At 42.1% G+C, this 25,311-nt stretch overlaps 2 protein-coding genes across 2 annotated transcripts in view; one reads left to right on the top strand and one right to left on the bottom strand.

Moving 5' to 3' along the window:
* baiap2l2a (BAR/IMD domain containing adaptor protein 2 like 2a) overlaps positions 1-9,405 on the top strand; it is a 36,800-nt gene extending 27,395 nt beyond the window's left edge. The window contains exons 13-14 of the mRNA XM_057817058.1: positions 4,404-4,444; positions 6,267-9,405. Coding sequence (XP_057673041.1) covers positions 4,404-4,444; positions 6,267-6,345 — 120 coding nt within the window. The 3' untranslated portion in view covers positions 6,346-9,405. The remainder of the gene's footprint in view (positions 1-4,403; positions 4,445-6,266) is intronic.
* Positions 9,406-9,877: 472 nt separating this feature from the next.
* pvalb6 (parvalbumin 6) overlaps positions 9,878-25,311 on the bottom strand; it is a 93,945-nt gene continuing 78,511 nt past the window's right edge. The window contains exons 2-5 of the mRNA XM_057817059.1: positions 14,703-14,768; positions 12,363-12,495; positions 12,135-12,244; positions 9,878-10,377 (exon numbers count right to left, since the gene is read on the bottom strand). Coding sequence (XP_057673042.1) covers positions 10,352-10,377; positions 12,135-12,244; positions 12,363-12,495; positions 14,703-14,763 — 330 coding nt within the window. The 5' untranslated portion in view covers positions 14,764-14,768 and the 3' untranslated portion in view covers positions 9,878-10,351. The remainder of the gene's footprint in view (positions 10,378-12,134; positions 12,245-12,362; positions 12,496-14,702; positions 14,769-25,311) is intronic.

The raw sequence follows: 25,311 nt of genomic DNA on the forward strand, positions 1-25,311 counted from the left end.
GCCGGAGACTGCTGGCGGAACAGCAGCGGCGTCGCAGGAGACTGCTGGCGGAACAGCAGCGGCGTCGCAGGAGACTGCTGGCGGAACAGCAGCGGCGTCGCAGGAGACTGCTGGCGGAACAGCAGCGGCGTCGCAGGAGTCTGCTGGCGGAACAGCAGCGGCGTCGCAGGAGTCTGCTGGCGGAACAGCAGCGGCGTCGCAGGAGTCTGCTGGCGGAACAGCAGCGGCGTCGCAGGAGTCTGCTGGCGGAACAGCAGCGGAGTCGCAGGAGTCTGCTGGCGGAACAGCAGCGGAGTCGCAGGAGTCTGCTGGCGGAACAGCAGCGGAGTCGCAGGAGTCTGCTGGCGGAACAGCAGCGGAGTCGCAGGAGTCTGCTGGCGGAACAGCAGCGGAGTCGCAGGAGTCTGCTGGCGGAACAGCAGCGGAGTCGCAGGAGTCTGCTGGCGGAACAGCAGCGGAGTCGCAGGAGTCTGCTGGCGGAACAGCAGCGGAGTCGCAGGAGTCTGCTGGCGGAACAGCAGCGGAGTCGTCGGGCACTGGAACGAAGGTCAGACGGCGAGGCGCCGGGACAGGGACTAGGCGACGAGGCGCCGGGACGGGCACCTCGGGCAGCTTGGACGTTGGCGCGGGCACTAGACTGCGTGGAGTCGGCGCGGGCACTGGAACGGAGGCCAGACGGCGAGGTGCCGGGACAGGGAGTAGGCGACGAGGCGCCGGGACGGGCACCTCGGGCAGCTTGGACTTTGGCGCGGGCACTGGACTGCGTGGAATCAGCGCAGGCACTGGAACGGAGGCCAGACGGCGAGGTGCCGGGACAGGGACTAGGCGACGAGGCGCCGGGACAGGGACTAGGCGACGAGGCGCCGGGACGGGCACCTCGGGCAGCTTGGACGTCGGCGCGGGAGGAACTTGACTGCGGGGAGCCGGCGCGGGAGGAACTTGACTGCGGGGAGCCGGCGCGGGAGGAACTTGACTGCGGGGAGCCGGCGCGGGAGGAACTTGACTGCGGGGAGCCGGCGCGGGAGGAACTTGACTGCGGGGAGCCGGCGCGGGAGGAACTTGACTGCGGGGAGCCGGCGCGGGAGGAACTTGACTGCGGGGAGCCGGCGCGGGAGGAACTTGACTGCGGGGAGCCGGCGCGGGAGGAACTTGACTGCGGGGAGCCGGCGCGGGAGGAACTTGACTGCGTGGAGCCGGCGCGGGAGGAACTTGACTGCGTGGAGCCGGCGCGGGAGGAACTTGACTGCGTGGAGCCGGCGCGGGAGGAACTTGACTGCGTGGAGCCGGCGCGGGAGGAACTTGACTGCGTGGAGCCGGCGCGGGAGCTTCGGGAACCCACGACGTCAGCACCGCCGCCCGCCGTCGGCGTTGACGGCCACGCCGAGGCTTTTGCTGAGTGCCTTCAGGTGGCAGGGGCGGCAGAATAGCCCCATTAGGCCGCAGTGAGCCTGGGCGTCCCCGCAGACCACCCCGGGGGGGTCCCCGATAGATGGCCCACCGGGATCCCAGGTAGGAGTCTTTGGCCAAGATTTCGGAACGGGACACAAAGTGCGACGGGTGGAAGGAAAAATTACCAGGGGAAACGGAGGGCGTGAAATCAAAATCCAGGTCTGAGTCAGAATCAGACTCCAAAAATATATGCCGAGGGAACACAAAATCGGGGGAACGGGCAGAAAGCCGTCGGCGAGCATGCCGGTGCCGGTTGTTTCCCGCTGGGTCCACTAGTGGTTGCGTCATTCTGTCAGGGAATGCGCGGGCAGGCAGGTAGGTTGTGTGGACCCAAAAGCAGTGAAACAAAAATGCAAGGCAGGTGGCAGAGAACTCAAAAAGGCTTTAATGATAACTAACAAAAGGCACAAAGTACAAAACAAAGGCTGTGGTGATCAAAAAACTATCAACAAATAACTTAGGTCACTAACAAAGGCTGAATATCAAAAACTTACTGAGACGAACACGAGGGCTAGGACAGGACTTCAACTTTGACGCAGACACAGACATTGACAATGACGCAACGAGGAGTGAACAGAAAATGGGAGCTTATATACACACAAGCAAACAAGGGTTAACGAGACAACAAGGAACAGGTGAGCACAGGGGGATAGGCAAGGAGAAGGCACATCAGGTGAAATCAATGGGCAATCACAGGGACAAGTTACACTAGGAGAAAACAAATACAAAACCTAACACATATATATATATATATATATATATATATATATATATATATATATATATATATATATATATATATATATATATATATACATATATATATATATATATATACATATATACAGGGGTGCACATAATTTTTTCGCCCAGGTTCTCAGAGGAGGACCTGGAGATGTGACTTGGTCCTCATTGAGCTTGAGAGCCGACCCGCCTGATGCGATAAATTTATGACAAGCTTTACTTAGAGCCAATTAACTTTAATTAATTATATTAACAATTAATGCTTGATTAACATCAACTGGCACAACAAAATTGGCATTACTTTGAAGTGAAATGTAAAGAAATAAACATAAAAGCACCAATTTAAGATAAAGGGCGTTATGCGGCTCCCACATTGACTCCAAGCCTTTTTAAAAGTCGGATGTCCTCCTCATAAGACCTCATTGAACGTGCATGTTTAGCTTTGTAAAATGCGAGCAAAAACACGTTTGTCAGTGCATGTCGCTGTTCATTACCTTTATTCCGCCCTATTCCGTCACTTGTCCATAGGGCGAGTGGGGTCATGTCTGCCATCGATAGTTTGCTTAATTGCCACATGCTCTCTGTTTTTTTCGTGCTTTTCAAAGTTTGGATGGCTGAAATTCTTTGACCCTACATAAAATGCGCTGCTCTTATCGGCGACATTGGGATTCTCACGGCACATTTTGTACCGCATTTCCGTGCGAGCATCATTTGCTTCTAGCCATGGTACCTCCTGTAGCCACTTTTCAGCAAAAGTCCTTTTTTTCGGTAGCTCCGGTGACGTCTCTGTCGTCTGTCTGTCTTTTGACGGGGGCGGGGGAACACGGAAGTAATTACTCAGTGTGGCCTGCCTCTTCGACATTTTGAGAAGTTATTTTCTTGTGTCCGCCGCAAATACAGTGGTCAGCCATCGGTACGCAAAAGCGTATGGAAGCCGTTGAGGGCCAGCGCGTTTGTCTACGTCCAGTACGCATGCGCGCATGCGGACCAATTATGTGCACCCCTGTATATATATATATATATATATATATATATATATATATATATATATATATATATATATATATATATATATATATATATATATATATATATATATATATATATACAACACACACACACACATATATATATATATATATATATATATATATATATATATACTGTATGTGTATGTATATATATATATATATATGTGTGTATATACAAATTCTGTTTTATTTAAAACTGTGCAGAATGGAAAAAAGAAGCAATAAAATTGACTGTAAATAAAAGCTAAACAAGCTAAAAAAAATTCAAAAATTTAGGTTAAAGGCAGATTGCAAGCAACTAACAGATGCATACTGCCACCTACTGTACAAGAGTGTGGTGGTTTTTATTGGTCAATATCTGGTTCACCTGCATAATCTTGCCTGTACTCATGTTGCTGCCTCTAGTGCTCAGTGACGTTATAGTTGCACGAGGCTTATCGACTGTGCCGAAGGCATGAAAATGATACTGTTAATGAGCATTAAGAAAAAAAAAAAGTAAACAAACAAAGGTAACATGTAACGCAGGCGCCAATTTCAAAAGTAGTGGAGTAAAAAGTATAGATACCTGACGTTAAATGTAGTAAAGTCAAAGTAAAAGTACCACTTCATATGTGTACTCAAGTAAAGTACAGATACGCAAAAATGTAGTGAATTTTTTACATTCCGCCACTGGATCTGACTAAATGTCTGTGGTTATCGGATTTCTTCAATTGAATGTTTTGTAAAGCTATTTGTTGCATTGTTCCATTTGTCCAGCGGGGGCACTGTGGCAAGGTGCTGTTCTCTATGTCACCTCATCCCTCTTTCTGGTGGATGCAGGGTGGAAGCTCCAGCTGCTGACAGTATAGAGTGAGGGAGTTTGTGTGTCTCTTGTGTGTTTTTAATAATTAATATCCAATATATTCTTCACTATTAGTACAGTAGTACCAAAAATGGATTACTTAGCGTTTTTGGAAAACTTTGGTTTAATTGTGGCTATAGGTGCATGGTTTGCAGTACGCAACACTTATGTAAATTTTTTTGGTCTGAGTGACTTTCATGTGTACAAGCAGTGTGGAGGGTCATGGAGTCAACCAGTCAAGAGGTCAATGATTGAAGTGGACTAAGACTCAATTTCATGAGTGCGAATATGTGTCTGCACTCATTTATTTCAACATTTCTTCGTTTTTTTTCCTGCAGCGATCCCAGCCACACCAATCTAAACCAGAACTCTTCCCAAGGTAAGTAAAAAACTCTCAAGATAATTAAAAGGTGGCTCGATGTTATTTAACGCCATTCAAAGATTAGTATGTTCTGGTGTCCTAAAATAATTTATTTAAAGCAGTAATGTGAAGTAATTTCTCACATGCCAAATAGGGTCACAAGTAAAGTAGTTAAACATTGTCCAACAAATAAAGCATGAAAAAATAATTTATATGTTGTATATTTGACAAAATAATCGCGTTTCCGAAGTTTGAGCCTGAAAGGGGACGAACCCGGAAGTGATACGTCACACCGGGAACGCCATTTTGGCAGATCCGGCAGCTCTCGCGCATATAAAATGATAATATAAAAATGTTGGGGGGAAAGAAGGAGATGAGTCGTTGTTACATCTTGACCGAGTGACCCACACGACACCTTTATTGGCTTTTACAACTTTACTCAACGTCTTGCCAAGTGACTCTGAACAACAACTTTTCTCTCTTTTAGTCAAGGAGTAAGGCACAAACAATAACACATCTAAATAACATGTGTACCCTCTACTGGTGAACTCCCGTATTACAACTAAATAATATCCACTATATCACAGTCGTCGATGGCTTTCTCCACTTTATTGTGGCAACAATAAGAAAACAAAGTGGCGTCTAATGGCGTGAGGAAATGTAGTTTTTTTCACACAAGCGAACAGATTACAAAGCACCACTTCAGTGTTGTCCCGAGACTACATTTCCCATGATTCACTGCGTGACCTGCGCGCTTGCTGATTCGCTGCCAGACATTAAAACCAACATGCTTGTTGTTGTCACCTGTCAGCGGCTCTCGCACATAAAACACAAACTAGAAGACTATCAAGCGATCACCGTGGAAAGAAACGCCGAGCCGTACAAATGCAATGCAATGCTAGAAGCATGAAGGTGGAAATACATAATACAAATACAAATAAATGTGCCCAAACTCACCGGCGGTGTGTGTCTCTTACTGCAACGTGACCGTGAATTATCGCGACGCCGACCCGCTTATGTGTACATCCACACCCCTTTCCCGATTGACAGTGGATTAACCCTTTCGGACAAGATCGTAGATGACGCACAATTTAAACACACTTAACCCAGCGAACGCAACAACAACTATGATCGGAGATCGCCACAAGTTAACTTTCGGCTAACGTCGCTAGCTTATACTGTTCATTCCACAACAGTTGGCAGCACTGCTTTGACAAAGTCATCAGTCATCTATCCAAAAATCACACTTACTTTTTGGCAAATCCTTGATCATAAGCAGACCGGTTAAGGAAGCAGGCATCTTCGAAGTGTTTGCAGCAGAGAACACTACTCTATGATGGCATGAAATTCATTCGCTTCGTGCAAACGAAAGATGTCCATTTACGTGCCCTGCTATCCTTTGGCCACTGATACAACTTTTCGTTTGAGTGAGAACAAAATATCGCCACACACCGCCGTGGCATCTTACCGAGAAGCAATGCAACAAACAATACTGTTCTATGGCAGACTTCCCTCGCACTTCCCGGTGTGACGTACACGTAATTTCCGAAGATTTCCAAAGATTGCCGAAGAAAAGCATTTTCGTTGTCAAGGGCGTTGCTATGGGTTAAACAAAGAATCTGGAAGGGTTGCGTTAAAAAAAATAATGAAAATATGCTTATAACTGTTTAGCCATTGATATTATTTAAAAACATGGTTGGCCAACCTTACTTCACATTACAGCTTTAAGGCATCTTAAATATATTGCTTCATCTTAACATAAACCGTAATTGTGCATATTGTAAAAAGGTCCATAGGGCTGCTGTTTTAATCTTTTATCTTTCTTCTCTTTACCTTGAAGGGGTACAAACCCATTTGCTACAGTTAAGTTGAAGCCCACGTCCACCAATGACAGGTCAGCGCCTCGACTTTATCGCTAATGTCGATTTGTTTGCTAAATAATTAGCTTTAGCTTATGTAGTTTGTTTAAATTGTTCCATCCACAAACTGTTCAAGTTTTTACGTTTGCATCATTGGACGAATCATTTGAAAAGTTCTGCCATGCCGAAATATGTATGTCTAGGATTGTGCTCCAGTATTGTACTTCCAATTTTTTCTTCTGTATCATAACAGGCAAATGTGAACTGATGCAGTGTGTCAGTAATGCATAATCATTAGTTGCCAGATGTCCCAAAGTTTATATAATTGGCGTAATTTCCACACCATGTAGAACACCTGACTATAAGCCACACATACTTCTCAAAATTTAAGAAAAAAAAATCCATATACAGTGGTACCCCTAGTTACATACAGAATTTTCAGGTTAAGACACACCTCAACGGGAAAATATTGCCTCTCTTATGAAAGAAATTTCAGGATACGAATAGCAAAAATACAGTATGCCCGGTACTAGAGTTTACTGAAACAGTAGCAAACAGCGGATATACAGTACATTCTTTTAGAATCATCCATTTTTACCGCCACAAGGAGCCTTCATCGTAAAATCCCCAGTTTTCGATGAAGACTGATGAGGCAGTGGCAAGCTTTGTCGGTGATAATAGCAGCTTACAGGCTTACAATTCATAGTTCGACTTAAGTGGTTCTTCTGTAGTGGCACCAAGTAAGTATTTATATGCTTAAAGTTTGCCTTCTCACAAACTGAGTTTTTGGAAGTTGGAATGCTAACACAAAGCTAAATATGCATTAGCGCAGTGTTTTTCAACCTGTGTGCCACGGCCGTGAGAGATCGTCAGGCGTGCCACAAGAAATTATCCAATATCGCATTTTCTTTTTTTTTTTTACATGGTCAGCCGGAGTTGCAGTAAGAAGGAAGGAGTAGGCAGAAGGTTATTGGTCGTGTCCAGATGAGAGAGGTATTGCTTGTGTTCCCTTTAAGAACTTCTCGGATTTCTAGCCATCAGCCACCTTGCTGTCCGCAACAATGTGGACCCCAACACGTCTACATCATTTGATTAGACTCGTCAAGTATCGGGATACACAAAATTGTCCTTTCCATTTTATCCATATGTGACAACCGTCAGTCCTCCCCGTGTTTTATTCCAACACATTGTCGAGGACAGCAAGGTGGCTGTTGGCTAGAAATCCGAGCATTTCTTGAACGCGGCAAGAGCAGCTACGCAATAGCACCATGGTGCCAAACAAGCTTAAACGTCCAAACGAACCACCCGTCACTTCAAACTATGGACTATTTTGTTTGCCTTCGTGAAAACACAGGGACACAGTCAGAAACGACTTTTTTTTTTTTTTTTTAGAAAAACTACAAAGGTAAATGAGAGAGCCCTGAAATCCAGTTAGTTTGTTGCTGAATCCAAAAAGACCCACTGTGGCAGGGAGATTGATACTACCTGTCTGCAAAACTATTGTCATTTGAGATGCTTGGCCCTGATGTGGTTGAAGACATTGCTAAAGTCCCCCTGTCTGATTATTCTGAGCTTTTCAAGCTAAACTGCTATAAAAAGTAAAAACAGAGACTGAGAACTGTCCTGCCAGGATATCGGCTTTGTGTTCATCTAAACAGGCTCAAGTTCACACTGAGTAAGTATAAATACTGAGAAGTTATTTTATAATTAAATATTCTGTACAAAAAATAATTTTAGACCCTTTATGGTTTGTGCTTTGCCGCAAGATTTTTTCCAATGTAAAAACGTGCCGTGACTCAGAAAAGGTTGAAAAACACTGCATTAGCGTGTTGTCATAAATTATGGAACACTAGTGTTAGTTCGAGACTATGAATGTACCCAAAGTAGCAACGTCATAATGACGTGCTAAGCTGTGAAGGGGAATGAAAATAAAATTAAATGTTATTGTTCTATTTTTAAATGAGAACTGATGAAGCTTGTTTGTCATCCCAAAAAAATCCATAAATAAGCCACTTGTTATCAGAGAGTTCAAATTGAGAGAAAAAAAGTGGCGGCTTATAGTCGGAAAGCTATGGTAATCACAATTTTGGATTGAAGTACCACTTTTAGATTTTTAGATATTAAACATTATGTTCTTACAAATAGTCTTTTTGCTTGATGCCAAGTAGCTGTCAATGTTCTTTTTTGTGTTTTGTTACCATCGCATTGTGCCTCTGATTTTGCTTTTTTTCCTTATAATTTCAATGTTTTTTTTTTTTTTGTTTTTTTTTTTTTTTTTTCTTTTAAATAATATGAATTTATTGGTAATATTGTCACTTATAACCTGGTGCAATCAAAGAACAATCAATATCTTCAGCTACATCATGATTACTAAAATTTAACAGTGACTTTTGTTATAATTGTATGTAGCACTTTTTATTTAAATCTTTTTTAATGGTTTTTCCATAACGAAGCAACATATAATAAACAATATAGAACAACATAGAATAAACAACAACAGACTATTATTGCTATCCAAAAACTGACATGGAAGCAGCAATCAGTTCACACACTCAAACAACATAGACAAACCATACACAAGTACATAGTCTGGGATATCAGATACAGCTACTTAATTTGATGACTCCACTCCAAAGATTCAGGGGGAGCACAGGCTCTATGGGTAGGTAGGAAAAACTGGGCAGCACCCGAGAGTATTTCATGGGGGGCACATAAATTCAGCATTATTTTCAAAACAATATATGGGAATCTGAATACCTTCAATGTTAGCAACTGTGCTAAAAATAATAAAACTTCTGAGACACCATTCATGATCTTCAATATTTTTACATATGTGTATTTAAAGGTATAACATGTAATAATTACACCAATATTGTTCAATGGAATGCATTAACAACAATGAATTTGTTCATTGGCTGCCATTGACGGTGATAGACATCCAATCATGTGGCGTCCAGTCATCCTTCCACTGTGTGTATCACTAGTTTATCACAAGTAGACATCCAATCTATTTGAAGTTGAAGAGTGGCCGCAAATAAACTGATGTCTACCCAAGTCAATGGCAATCAAGTTAGTCATTAAGAGAATGAAACGTTACAATTTCCCAATAAATGATGTTTATTGAAGGGCCATTTAATGTTTGTAGTGTCATTTCATCTTGCGATCTTTTGGTGATGCAACAATAAGAAACAAACAGTTTCTCTGCTGGTTGCTACTATAAGGCTGGACTATCCATTTATTTGCTCAGGCAGTAAATTGGCCTACAAAAGAAGATCCCACATTGCCTGTTTGCTGTTCTGTTGGGGATACTTAACCCAAATTGAACCTCAGTGTGAATCCAATTGTGCTAATGGCTTCAAAGTATGGTTCTTTTAAATTAGTGCAGCACCACCGGTACATTTGATAGTATTATGGCTTTGTTTTTATATGATGCCCTTCACGAGCTCTTTGAAGTATATTGTTTTATACTTTATGAGCTTGCTGTCAAGTTTTTGAGTTGGTCTGGCTGGGGAAAAAGAGCAAAAATCAAAGGAGGGTAAAATTATATTCATTGATTCCACAAATAGAAGAGTCAAAGAGTCGAGCCGTAGTCTTAATTTTATTCATATTTATTTTCATTCACAGCTTAACCGCTTTCTTATAGCATGACAATAATACATCTCATTACTTGGCGGATGTGTGGCTAGATGAATAGAATGTTAATTTGAGAAGGACAGGGAGTACTGTCTGAGAAACTTAATGATAAGAAAGATAATAAGAGGATGATTCATGGAGGGAAAATAGGTTATCTTGCTCAGAATCTCTTCACATACTGTAGCTACTTTGCTTTATAATGCGAGGTCTAGTCCTGCAGGCATTTTTTTTTTCTAAACATAAGCGCAAACAAGTACAATTTGTATAAAAAGGATAAAATGGGATGAATGCATGTGGCTGTAGGGCATCATATACTGTTTTTGTGCGTGCATTTGTGTTTGTGTATTGGTGATTCATTATGCGGTCAAAAGAATGGAAGGATAGCCAAGATATGATGGTGAGGAGGTCCAGTGGAATCAGTCGTCACAGATGTCTATTCTTTCACAAGGGCAGTAAATTCTATAAGAGAGGAGGTGAAAGTAGTCAGAGACTCTTGATCTTTACATGTCATTGCATCAACATTTTCTAAAAAGGCAATTTACTGTCAAGCCTTTAAAGTCATGGCCATGCCCAAACTACCACAATGAATGATATATGCAGTGCATATATATTAGAAGATTAGCTGTGAGCAGTTTTTAAGGTTCTTTTCGAAAAAGAAGAACGATCCTCGACCCTCAACTTTTAAGAGAAGAAACCTCAAAGAAGAAAGTATGTGAGTTATTTGATGCAAGCTTTCTTAAGTTTTAAATACCAAGACTTCACTCACATGCTATAAATCTTCATTTATCATTGTTAATTTATTGTGTTATTGTTTTAGTGAGTTATACTTAATTTGTATGCTTCTTACGACACTGTCATAAGGCTATCATAATCATGACATGACACCTAACATGAATATGAACGAATGCTTATGACTGTTGTCATAAAGTGGCATGCAGGAAATTGTCACTTTTAAATGCAAAGGTGTTTCAAATGTGTTAGGGCACTTAATGGCATTTTCATTGGTGTTTATTCATGTCCATGACAGGTTATACAATAATTAAAGAAGAATCATTCAAATAAAGTTTTACTGTTTAGTGCTAAATGTCTTTTTATTAGGGCTGTCAAAATTATCGCGTTAACGGGCGGTAATTTATTTTTTAAATTAATCACGTTACAATATTTGACGCAATTAACGCACATGCCCCACTCAAACAGATTAAAATGACAGCAGTGTAATGTCCGCTTGTTACTTGTTTTTTGGTGTTTGGCGCCCTCTGCCGGCGCTTGGGTCCAAATGGTTTTATGGGTTTGAGCACAATGAGTGAGCATGGTGTAGTTATTGACATCAACAATGCGAGCTACTAGTTTATTTTTTTGATTGAAAATTTTACAAATTTTAATAAAACGAAAACATTAAGAGGGGTTTTAATATAAAATTTCTATAACTTGTACTAACATTTATCTTTTAAGAACTACAAGTCTTTTGTATCCATGGATCGCTTTAAGAGAATGTTAATAATGTTAATGCCATCTTGTTGATTTATTGTTATAATAAACGAATACAGAACTTATGTACCGTATGTTGAATGTATATATCCGTCTTGTGTCTTATCTTTCCATTCCAACAATGATTTACAGAAAAATATGGCATATTTTATGCATGGTTTGAATTGCGATTAATTACGATTAATTAATTTTTTAGCTGTAATTAACTCGATTAAAAATTTTAATCGTTTGACAGCCCTACTTTTTATATTTCAAACAAAAAAGACGGCCAATTTTTTTTTTTTAAACTGGGAGGACTTGCTTTGAATGCTCATGTTCCAGTACCATTGAAGGTGCTAGACCTCCAATCCATTTGGACTGGAAGGCGACAAAAGGAAGATAAAAATGGATTGGGCGCCTAGCGCCGTCAATGGCAGCCACTGAGTTAAGAATGTTCAAAAGTATGTATATGTATATGTAGAATGTATAAACTCAGCATAAATAACTATTCCCTTCAATAGTACTGAACGATTAAGTTAATAACACCAATGTAAAATCTATTATCAAACATCTATCCTATAAATTTTGTTGATCTTTCCTAAGGTTTTTTCTGTCCAAAATCCAAATAACTCTATGGTCGACCACTTTCTTCGAAACAATGGTGTGTTGTTATGTTTAATTGAATTCAAAGCTCAACTTTATATTATATTATTGCTATTTCATCTTATTTATTATGCAATACTGCTTACCCTCAACTCCAATCTTGCCGTCTCCATCCTTATCAGCTGCATATAAAAATGTTTTGGTTTCCTTATCTGTCAGGTCCCTGCCATCTTTGGCAAAGCCCTTCAAGACAAATCTAGCAAATTTCCAGAACAAGAGAATGGAAATGGTTTTAATGGGTGCATGATTGTGTTCAGACTTCATTATTTGACAATTTGTAGCATGCTCTGAATCAATGTTCCTGTTTCTCTTACTTGAGCTCCTCCTCCTCTATATAGCCACTGTTGTCAGCATCCAGAACCTTGAAGACCTTCTTCACGTCGTCAGAAGACTTGTTCTTCAAGCCAATCATCTCAAAAAACCTCTTATGGTCAAAAGAGTCAGCCACTGCACATAAGCACGAAACATGAGAAAGTAAATGAAACTGCCAAAGAGTTCAATTTAGTCCTATGCGGCCATACGTATCATATTTGATAAAAAAGATTTTGAGGGTATATAGTTCTGAGCAGGTATATTTTCACCTGGAATTCATGAAAAATTAAAATTTTAAATGTTTTAGTGCTCCCTACAACTGACTGGGGACCAGTTAAAGGTGTAGTCTGCCTTTCGTCCCAGGTCAGTGGAGCGGCTCCAGCACAACGCGACCCTGACAAGTATATGTGGTGTTGAAAATGGATGAAAATTGACATTTTATTTTTCGTTTGTTTGTTGTGAGGGTCTATTATAGTCTCCAAGTTGAAATAATTGTAATTTGCTGGCAATTCTTTAATAGTTTAGGCTTGAAAGGGTGAAGAAAAATTATAGTGATGTAAGAGTGGCACACAGTGGCACATTGACTTACTACCAGTGCTGTTAATCTTATGTTAAAAAATGAATTATTTACACTTACAAATTATTCATTCATTTTCCAAGCTGCTTATCCTCACGAGGGTCACAGGGGTGCTGGAACCAATCGCAGATTACTATGGGCAGTAAGCGAGGTACACCCTGAATCGGTTGCCAGCCAATCGCAGGGCACAAGGAGACGAACAGCCATTCACGCACACACTCATACCTAGAGACAATTTAGAGTGTTCGATCAGCCTACCATGCAGGGGCGTTACTGGGGGGGCAGTGCCCACCCACGGACACGCTCTGCCCACCCAAAGAAAACTGGATGTAGTACTAATGGCAGTCTGGGCACCATGTATGGTATCCCATTCATATAGTACTGATGTGTTCTAAGTTTTAACCTTTGCGTTGTCTTTCACCTTGGTTTTGTTCCTAGGGGGCGCTACACACATTTACGCATATTTTTATTTTTTAAGCTTTTTTTTTTCTTTTTTGGCACCCCAAGATAAGACTAATGCACACCCACACCTGGCATAATGGTAACACCACTGCTACCATGCATGTTTTTGGGATGCGGGGGGAAACCTGAGTACCCGGAGAAAACCCACGCAAGCACAGGGATAACATGCAAACGCTACATAGTAAGGCCGAAGCCCGGGATTGAACCCTTAATCCCAGAACTGTGAGCTGGACGTGCAGTTATAAATTACCATATTGGCCCGAATTTAAGACAGCCCTGATTATAAGACGACCCCCTCTTTTTCAAGACAAGTTTAAAAAAAGACTTTTTGAACACCAAATTAATTTTTATACAGAAAATAATTACAGTACATCCGAAACAAATGATTATAACAATATATTTGAGAGAAAAAGCATGTTATTTTGCCTCATTCAAATCTTAATATCTGAACATTTAAATATGTAAACTAAAGTGCAATCACATTCGTAAATGAATGGCTTCTGGTTTTTGAAATCTAAATAAACCAATTTATTGTGATAAAACAACAAAATTGCAATAACTGCAATATCCATCAATGTGAAGTCTAACTGTAGCTGTAGTCTTGAAACAAACCTGAATAAGGAAAAACATTGCAATAAAATAATGCAAACTGGTTAAACTAAAAAGAGTAGCTGAGATTTGTCATGACAGATCATCGCTTCAATGATATCTGGTGCCATCTAGCGTCGTGAATTGGGAGAGTAGCTGAGATCTGTCATACCATCCCTCCTCCCCCCTCCCGGTCTGCTCTATCCAAGAAGGAAGAAGCTAATGTGTGACAAAATCAAATGTCGACAGCTCCTGCTTCATTTAACCAAATTAATGCTCCCCTTCACATCCTCAGTAACGGTAATGGCGTTGCAAAGATGGGAAAAGTAATTAATTAGATTACTCACTACTGAAAAAAATAATACCGTTATAAACGTCGTTATACTCTAACGCTGTTATGAACAGCACTGCTTACTACATGTTCAATTTGTTCAAATCGGCATCACCATTTTTGTTATGTGAATAATGGGACTTAAATTGGTCAATTTTTTCAACACTTATGATAGGGTTTTTGAACATAAGGTATATAAAAAAAAAACAACCACAACAACAACAAGTTTTAGAGTTGGGGCACTCATAAGTCAAGGTACAACTGTATTGAGAGCATGTTTTTGCCAGTGAACAAGTTTTCTCCAAGTCATTAGGCACCATATTTATTCTACTTATTTAAGAAACGCCTTTCTTTCAAACATATGGACCCCTCACTACGATTTACCTGCAAATGCATCTAAAGCTTTCTTGATGTTGTCAGCGTTGAGGATGCTGTTCATCGCCATTTTGGCTGTGGAGTTGGAAAAAGAGAGAGAGGAGGTGGGAGGCAAAATGAGAGGTTAAAATCAAGGTCATAGAGAAGCGGTAAGGACTATTGTACTGTATTACACTATGATACTTGTTGTCGTGGAGCAAGAAAACCATTACATGCTCTAATAAGATAGTGTATTAATTGGTTGGCTGCCATTGATACTGACAGACGTTCAATCCATTTTGACTGAGTTGGGGCGAATGAATGATCCCTTCCAGTCAAAATGGGTTGCAATGTCCAGCGCTGTCAATGGCAGCTAATGAGTTAATAATGTTCAAAATTGGGATGTGAAAATTCATGTCAAACATAAATAACAGACATATTCTAGATATTCAATTCATTTAAATTGGGAGGCCTTACTGTGAATGCTTATCTTTTTCAGTGCTATTGATAGTGCTAGTGGTCCAAACTATGTTGACTTTCATTCGCCTCCTCCCAGTCAAAATGGACTGGACGTCTAGCGCCATCAATGAATGACAGGATTGGTCCACTGGATAAAAATATTCTACAACGCCCCAAAAGCCACTGTAAACACAAACGGGGTCATTTCACAAAGTTTCTGTCTTCAAAGGGGAACTCGACAAGGCTGTCCACTCTCACCCCTATTATTCGCTCTATTTATTGAACCATTAGCAATTGCAATAAGACAAAACGCTAATATCAAAGGGATCTGCTCGCACACATCGGAACACAAAATTAACTTATACGCAGACGATATACTTTTATATCTAGAAAAACCAGAATCCTCCCTACATGAGACTTTTGAACTAATAAAGACATTTTCACAAATATCAGATTATGCTATAAATTGGTCAAAATCAATTATAATGCCCTTATCAACAAACTCATGGAATCCTGCAAATCAAAATCACAATATTCCAATAGGGAATATAAAGTATCTTGGAATCACCATTTCACCAAAACTTACAGAATTAACTAAACTAAACCATACACCCCTCCTAGCAAAAATATGTGAAGATTTGACACACTGGAATAATCTACCCATCTCACTTTTGGGCCGGATAGCAACAGTCAAAATGAAAGTATTACCACAAATAAACTATTTGTTCTCAATGATCCCCTTTAAACCCACTCAAAAATGGTTTCAAGACCTAGACCCAGCCGTCACAAAATTCTACTTTAAAAACAAGAAAAACAGAATTAGCCTTGCCAAATTGCAAAGAAATAAACCAGAGGGGGGTCTAGAGGCCCCTAATTTCCAACACTATTATATAGCAAATCAAATACAATATCTTATTAGGTGGTTATATCTTAACACTGAACAACAGTCATGGCTAGAATTAGAGCAAACAAACTGCAACCAAATACAATTGGCAAACCTCCCCTTTATTAGTTCTAGTATTAAGCACCATAGCTGCTTCAAAAACCCAATGATAGCATGTACCTTGAAAGCCTGGTGGAGAGGTATGGAAATTACGCAATCACAACAAGCCCCGTGTAAATTCTCACTAATCTGGCACAACCCAGACTTTGGAGTTAATAAAATTCCTATTTATTTCAGCACATGGGATGATACGGGAATAAACCAGTTACAGCATTTGTTTAAAGATAATACATTCATGTCATATGAAAAAATATTACAAGATTTCCAGATCAAAGGGGTCAATTTCCTTCAATACAATAAAATCAGGGCAGCCATCAGAAGCAAATTTCCATCACTAACGGGTACGTTAGACCCACCACCTTTCGTAAATAAAATAATAAATATACATCCTCAACAAAAAAAAAATACTTTCAAAAGTATATAAAGCCCTCTCATGTAACAACTCTACTACCTACCAATCGAAAAATGGAATAACGAACTTTCGGTAACATTAGATAATAACTATTGGTCCAACATCTGTAAAAATACATTTATAATGACAAAGAATAAGAACCTTCAGCTTATACAGTTCAAAATACTGCACAGATGGCATATTACTCAATCTAAAATGCACAAAATGGGGTTCTCCCAATCCGATAAATGTACAAGCTGCAACGAAGATACTTCAGATACATACTTCATGCTCTTTGGCAATGTAAACCAATACAAGATTTCTGGGCACAGGTAACGAAGAAACTCTCTTTCCTATTGAACTGCAGGATTCCATTGTCTCCAACTCTTTGTCTGCTTGGCGATCTGAATACAGTGAATATCTCTATCCATCAAACCCGTCCACTACTAGCAAGTCTAACGATAGCCAAAAAAACAATATTGTTGAATTGGAAAAACAAACAAAACATTAGCATTAACCAATGGCTAAATCTAATCATTGAATATATAACATTAGAGAAAATATCTGCCAAACAGACAAATAAAATGGACAAATACGAACAACAGTGGGAAACGGTCGCAAGAATGATGAACATAGAATAAGGATTCTCTCTCACCTGCGAAGGAATGCCACAAAAATAATAAAAATGTATACATAAATGGATGTATGCATCCTTCTGCAGCTGGAAACTGGACATGTTTAAATCCGAACTGTTTTATACACTCCCAACAGCATGTAATAAATAATTTTTTCTTCCTTCACAGTTTAGTCGGTCAATGGGCTTATTTTACAAGGATACTCATAGACAATTTGGTTTCCAGCTACTGGGGATCATATGCAACTTTTTTTGGAACACCCTATACAGTATATTACTTATCAGACTTGGAACAATTAAGGAACTATGCGTAAATAATACACTTCACTGGTCCTTGGCATACATCTAATGGTGTTTGATAAACCTCTTCTTCTATCAGCTTTACAGGTGGAGTTTGTTGGCGTCCTGCCCTGGGCCGTCCTGCCGCCGGTCTTGGCCCCCGGGATTTTCGGCCGGGGCTTGTCTGGTTGCGTCTGGCTGTGCGGGGGGTCCCGTCGGGCGCGCGGTGGTGTTGTGAGCGGGTGGGGGGGCCGCGCGGGTGCCGGTCCGGGGCCGCGGCCCTTCCCCGGCCGGCCGGGGTGGGGTGGAGTTGGGGTGGGGGCCGGGGGGTGTATGCGGCAGCCATGGTTCCCTCCCAGGTCCGCCCGGCCGGAGCCGCGTCTCCCTGTACCGGGTGCCGGGGAGGTGCCCTCTGGTGCCATACCGCGTGCCCCTCTTGGCCCGGGGTTGGGTTGTGGGGGGTGCGCTTCCCTCCCCTTGGTCTGTTTCCGGCCCTGTGCGCCTCCCTGGGCCGTGGCGGCCGCGGCTGCCCCCCGGCCGGCGGGGTCGTTGGCGGGGCCTCTTGGGGCCCGCGGGGCCTAGGGTGAGGCTCGCTGTCCCTTGCCGGTGGGGTGGACGCCCCCTGGTCGCCGGCGCTTGGTGTGGTGCCTGCTCGGGGTGCGGGGTGGGTGCTCGGTGGGTGGGAGGGGGGAAGGCGGTCGCGGAGGCGCCGTGGGTGGTCTGGGGCGGGGATTGATCGGGGCCCTGACGCTTCTTCCGCGCTGGGGCCGGTGGTTCTGGTGGACGGGGCCACGCCCGCGGGAGCCTGCCTCTTAACTCACGCACTTCTCACTTCGGCACTGTAAATATTTTTCACCCTGGCACTTACATGCTCATACATTTCTCCGGGGAGAGTTGGGACGGGGCTTTACAGTCCCAGCCCGACTCCCCCCTGTTTTTAATGCACCACACACCAAGGTTGTGGGATGGTTGGGACCTGTTGGGGGGGGCCTCACGGCTGCCTCCTCACCACAGGCCCCGCCATCCCTGCACCTTTTTTAAATGCACCACACACATCATACTCCACAGGAGAGCTCCGGCAAAGGGCGGTGGGACGGGCGGCTGGGCAGAAACTCCATGCTGCGGTCCCACTGCCCCAAGCCAAGCTCTCCTATTTTAATGCATACATTGCACTACCCTCCCCTCACACCCCCATCACGGTGCTGGGTGATGGCTGCCAGTCGGGAACCTGGCAGCCACAGTAATAGGGTGGTAGGTGGGTCCCACACTTTTTCTATATGGCGTGGCTCCCGGGGTGTGGCCTCCCCTCTGCCTCGGCTGCCGGCCGCGGGAGTGGGTTGGGGGGTCGGGTCTCCGATCTTGCATCGCCCCGTGGCAGTTCCTGGGCGTTCTCCTGCCTCCGCCTTCCCCTCTCTTCTCTGGCTGGGCATCCGCCCTGCGCTCCGTCGCGGGTTGCTGGCTGGGCGCCGGTGTATCAGCGGGGTGTCGCCTGCACCGGCGGGGGTCCCTGCCTTGCCTGGGGCTTGGTGGGCCGCTGGGGGCCCCGTGGCGTGCCGTGCCGGTTGGGGGGCTGTGGCTGTGGCTCGTGGCCCGGGTGGGCGGGCGGGGGTGGGTGTAGGCGTGGGGTTGGTGATGCGTCCCCTCCTGCCATCCCTGAAGGCCGGTTGATGGGCGCGCGGGTGGCCCGGGGGACCACCCTGGGTCCCGGGGGGGGGGGGGGCGGTGGCTCCTTTGCTGGGCGGCGGGAGGAGGGATGGGCTGCGCATGGCACCCCCCACCCCCCCGGGCTGGCTGGGTGGGGGCCGTTGCCCTGGGTTGGCGCCCGCGCGGTTTCTCCGCCCGTCTGCGTGGCTGTTGCGCGCCCGGTGGGGCTTGCGTGCTGCTGGATGTGGTAGGGCATGCTCGGGTTGGGGGTTCCGGTGCCGGGATTGGCGATGCGGCGGCGTAGGGTTGGTCGCCAACGGGCTTACACTCATAAGAGATTCACACGATTACTGGGTTCTAGATCACAGAACTGATTTGTGTACACTCTACCCCTTTCAATCACTTAGCTTATAGTCTTATAGACACCCCCACCCCCATTCTCCTCTTTCACTGGCCAATAGGCCCCCACATGGTGTAAACCGGAAATACATCTCGCTGACGATAGCACCAGCATATTAGTAACTAGTTTAGATGTTCAATGTATTTCTAGTTGTTGTTTGTGTATGTGTTTCTTTTCTTTCTTCTCTTGTATTTCTTTTCTTCTGTCCCCCCATAATCCCTTCCTGTTCGCTGCTTTGTCATAATAAAAAGGTATTTTGAATGATCACAATGGGAGTATGTCAGACTCTCAATGTGAAACATTAAAACTGTTCAGAATCCGGGCACTTAGACTTCCATTCTCTGTGTCAAACAGCTGAACAGGACAGGTTTTAAAAAAAAAAAAAAAAAAAAAAAGAATGACAGGATTGGTTGACTAATGAATTCAGCAAATTCATCTGTTTTGATAGTTGACAAACTGTTTAAATTTTTGGCCTCAAAACTGACCAAATACTCTTTCCCCAATATTTTCTTTTTTAAATTCATAATCTAATTTTTGTATTATTTATTAAAAAAGGAAAAGTTATCTTAAATTTTCATACATTTATTTATTCATTGTTCGTTTTTTTTTTTTTAACAAAAAGGGAGAGAACATCGATAAATATTCTCCTTTTCATTATTGGATTTTATTTTAAACGGATCCACGGATAGAAAGGCTTGCCGTTCTTAATAGATAAACGTTATTATGAGTTAAAATAAATTGATATTAAAACCCCTTTTGATGTTTTTGTTTTTAAACAATTTGTAAAATTAGTCTAACTAGTAGGTCGCCATTGTTGTTGATGTCCCTGGTTTACGCTGCTGGGCTTCCAGAGTATGACTCTAGCGACATAAACATGTCATCTGTTCAACCCTTTTAATTTGAACCCGAGAGGAACATTGATGAGCATGACAGCACTAGCCACGTTTACATGCTGACTTTTATTCATACCGATTCAAATAATTCCGAATGGAAATTTCAGATCAGCTGTTTACATGTCACTTCATCTATTCCGATCCAGCGTTTACATGTGTCTGCCTTTATTCCGAAAGGACGTTTGACAACTGCCGTCTGACGTGCGCAGATTAATCAAAACAAAGCGTCACGTTGCAAAACATGGAGATCGATCGTCAGATCAGCTGCTGTTTTAACTTTTCGAGTGGAAACAAAACTTCAGAATGACACGCCGTTCATTTAAAAAGTTGTGTGGGCTGGTGGAGGGATTCATGGATATAAACTTTCCGCCGGACTCCAATTAGGTGCGCTGTGCATGTGCTTGGAAGCCATGTTGCAAGTGACGTTACTTACGTCACCAAGTGACGTCACCACGTCAGTACGGAGCATGTGCAGAAAGAACGCAACCAGAAACCATTCCGCTTCCCTGTTTCAATGATATAATTTTACTTCTAATCGGTTTGGGAAAAGGAATATTCCACCCCTGTGAAACGGAATGAAATTCCATTCGGTTTGGGCCTGTTCATTCCGAATGAGGTGTTTATATGGAACACATTTATTCGGTTTGAACATCTAAACCGATTGCAATTGGAATATTTGGCTCCATGTAGACGTGGCTACTGTCGATATTTCACAAAACGAGCAGCAAAAGCAAAATGAAAAGGAAAGATGGGATGACACGAGAATAGAACTAACCAATGTTCTGCCAAAATGTGCTACACTAGCGAAATGTCTACAAGAGGCGAATTTGACACCCAAAGTACTACCGTGCGCTTGCAGCTTGTTTTGTTTAGATGCAAACAGACAGAATATACTAAAGATACTTTTAAAAAATACTTAAACATAGTAATATCAAATAAGAGTGGTTTAAATATGCTACATGACTAATGTGGTCAACAGATCAACAATCTGATTTAAAGCTACCACAACAAAACACAATGCTTAAAAGTATGAGAGAGAAACACATGCAAACAGTATTTTGAGGCAATGAAAATGTAATTAAAGACTCAATAAACACACAAATACAGTGGTCAGTACTCGCCACTTTTAACCAATGTGCGCATGTGTTGGATGTCTCGCCGCGTAGAAGGAATTGCAGAACACCGGTAGTGTTTGTCTAGTGACAGTGACAAACTACGTCATCACCCTGAGCACCCATTGCGCGCATAAAACATGGCGCCCTCCGTAGGTCAAAACATGCACTAAATATTATAGATGTCTAAATCAATGGCAATATTTTATGTGTTTATAATAACATAATTTAGTAAAAGAGAACCATTCTGGCTTATTAGAGCCTACAAATCTTTACGTCTGAGGTTTCGTTTAAAAAACAAAAAACCTCCCAATCAAAATGTATTAGACGTTTAGTGCCGTCAATGGCAGCCAATGAGTTAATGAAAGTTGGAGTGAAAAACTGAGGATTGCAATTGAGGCAGGAACTGTTTTGAAGTACAATGTAACAGTCAAGGAAAGAGGCACAGATGGCAGCCAGCACCGTATATATGAGTAGAACATTTTTTTGTGTGCCGTAACATCGAGCTGCTGCAGATGAAAGCAGGGCGGAGGGCCGGAGGCCAAGTCAGCAGGGATTGAATAGACCATCTGAGTCTTCAGCTGTCTCGGAAATACCAAATGAGACTTTACTACCCTGATTCTGACGACATTAGTGTCCCTTTACTCCAGCGAGTATAAAAAGTCTACACATCCTTTTTGCTAGGTTTTTGCAATGTAAAAATGACCAATGATGTAACATAAAATTGATAGAAATCAATCAATTACAGATATTTTCAATGAGGAAAGTAAAAACAATTCCTCAGAGATTCGATTGTATTTTCGTGAAATGTTTTCATGATATACTGTACCTTACAGTTCAGTGTAACAATGGTTTAGAAAGGATTTTCTTATTTGTAATTTTGAAGATTATGTTGATTTGACTTTTCGACATCACATATGAACTGTCATCTGAGATGTCAAGATTTTTTATTTTGTTTTATTTTTAAAGGGAGTGAAATTTGAGCACCATATTTTTTTACTCAGCGAGTGACAGAACCTGATTGCGCTCCGACCAATGCCCTGGCCTTAACACTTTGGATGCCATTGACAGAGATAGACGTCTGATGTTGTTGTTGTGTGTGTGTGTGTTTTAATAAAATCCAAATATGATAAAGAAAATTATTATATAAAAATCGAATATTTATATCTATAAGTACATTTTTGCTTTTTAAATTCAGAAATAATAAAGTGTAAAAAATGTAATTTTTAAAAAAGAGAATACAAGTAGTTCCCCAGGGTTACAAACAAGTTCCATTCCTACCCTGGTGAAATAACCCGAATTTCTACGTAAATCGGAATTAACCCTTTTAGTACCCCTGAATACCCACTAAATCTCAAAATAAATATACAAAAACATGTAATATTGTCAGGAATTACGGGCAGGCAGGTGGTGTGGACCCAAATGCAGGGAAAGGGAGGCAAGGCAGATAGACGGTGCAAAAATGATTTAATTAAGGCAAGCAAAAAAATTGCCAACAAATAATGTGGAGATCCCCCCCAAAAAACACCACAGCAAACAAAACTCAGGTTACTAACAAAAGGCTGGATATCAAAAACTTACTGAGGGGAACACGAGGGCTTGGAGAAAACTGATCAGAACAGGTTCGGACATGCGCATGGACATTGACCATGATGCAACAAATAGTGAAAAGAAACTGGGAGCTTATATACACACAGAGACAAGGGGTAACGAGACAACAAGGAACACATGGGTGACACAGAAGGATGCAGATTGGCGGATACACTAGGAGCAGGTAAAACAGGTGAAATCAATGGGCAATCACAGAAACACACTAGGAGGAAACCAACACAAAACCCAACATATTATATGTCATATAAATAAAATAAATAAAAAAAATAAGATTCTGTGAGGTACTTTGTGTTAAATGCCATTACATACAATGACTATTCGGGCTTTGCGCGCAAGTGAGTTGCTTTGGAGACAAAAGGGCGCTATAGAAAGAGTAGGGAGGCAAAGCGGCATATCATGACCACTCAGGTCACCAACGTCCGCTCTCTCAACGCGAGCCCGCTGTCCGAGCTAAAAAAATCAGGTCGGGACTCGCAAGAGGAGTTGGCACCAATGCCGGGGGAGAAGCAGCGGCACCAGGATGAGAACAAGGAAGCGGCAGATCTCTGGACCGAAAGGAACAGCAAGAGGGCGGCGAGGCTGCTGGGGGAGGAGAGGCATCCTAACATGAAGAACGGCAACGGGAACTAGGTACTGTTTACGCGACTGGGAAAAAAAATAAATACTATAGACAAAATGGCTGACAGGAGTCTGGCGTCGTAAAGTCGATATCATCTAAGTAGTGTACGTCGTACTGTTTCCCACTATTTTTTGAAGGGAAATAAAGAAAGAAAACAAAATAGGTATGAGTCTCCCATGCTCGAGTCTGAATTTTAACCCACATCATTACACTGGCAGTCAAACGTGCTAACTACTGAGCAGTTGATAGAAGTCCTGTACGTTTTAGAAGCTTATGGAACTGAGAGCTTAAAAAGAGTGTACTGGCAGGTGAAGATCCACTGTACTTGCTGGCTCAATAATTAGCACACCTGAAAATGACGGCTTTCCAGTTGGAGATGGGAGAGAAATCAAGAAAGGGAGCACTTTGACGACACTTCCATCAGACTGGTTGAAGATTTGTAGTTTGAGGTACTGTACAATAACAATTTCATTTGTTTTCTGACCTGCTTATTCTGAGCAGGGTCGCGGCAACAGCAATTTAATATTATATATAAATTAAGTTCATTTTTCCAGTAGTCTGTGGCTGTCACTTGGGGCTGCTAGAAAGTTTCTACATTCAATTATTTTATCAGACATTGAATATTGTATTACATGTTGGCAACTGGCAGGTGTAAATACATGCAGTAACCAGTGTTGTTAATCTTACTTTAAAAAAGTAATTAATTACAATTACCTCTCCCAAAAAGTATCATAATTTCTCAAATATAAAGCGCACCCGTGTATAATGCACACCCCAAATTTATTTGTAAAATCTAGGGGAAATTATTGTACCCATTTATAATGCGCACCGTAACTTTACCACCAATAAATAGAAGAATACAAGAAAACAGAGCTCAAGTACAGATGCAGAAATGTCGTTTTACTGACTGGTGAAACACAGCACAAGCATAGCACATTGGTAGTTCAAAATTATAGTAGTTCAAACCATAAACTGACAATATTTACGGCAATAATATGATTTGACAACTTCTCCAATTTACCAGAATCTAGGAGAAAACAAAACAGATGTGACTTTTCTTTTAAAGGCTGCTGTATAACTTGCTCGTTTCATCATGATGAAAAAATGTTTCTTCCATGGATTGATACGGTAAAATGAAAGTGAGAACGTAAGTCGGAAATCTCTGCTCATCGCTGTCAACACGACAGAAACAATAGGAACTATTGTTATTTGGGTTTGAGTTTCCCGAGGGACAGATATGGTTGACGGCAGACACGGCGCTCCGCAAACACATAACACGCACTGCGCGTAGGGCACCAACTCTGCCTGAAGGGGCACAAAAAAAAAATCAAGTTTGTAAAAAATCCTAAAAAATAGTAATTGTAATAATAACAACAATATATAGTATTTAAAATAAACTTTGTAAAGCCTGATAAATGCAGGTAATACAAATATAAGTAACATAGGCTCATTATTTACACAAAAAAAGAATCTCCTGTGCGGCCCTCTCGTCAGTCTACCTTTGGTGCCCCCACCCCATTTCCCTAGTGGTTTGCTCCGTTATGCTTCAGTCGCAAATTTGGCAGAAGTTTATTCTTGAAAGGAAATGTCATCG

The sequence above is a fragment of the Corythoichthys intestinalis genome, chromosome 16 (genome assembly GCF_030265065.1).
Source record: "Corythoichthys intestinalis isolate RoL2023-P3 chromosome 16, ASM3026506v1, whole genome shotgun sequence".
NCBI lineage: Eukaryota > Metazoa > Chordata > Actinopteri > Syngnathiformes > Syngnathidae > Corythoichthys > Corythoichthys intestinalis.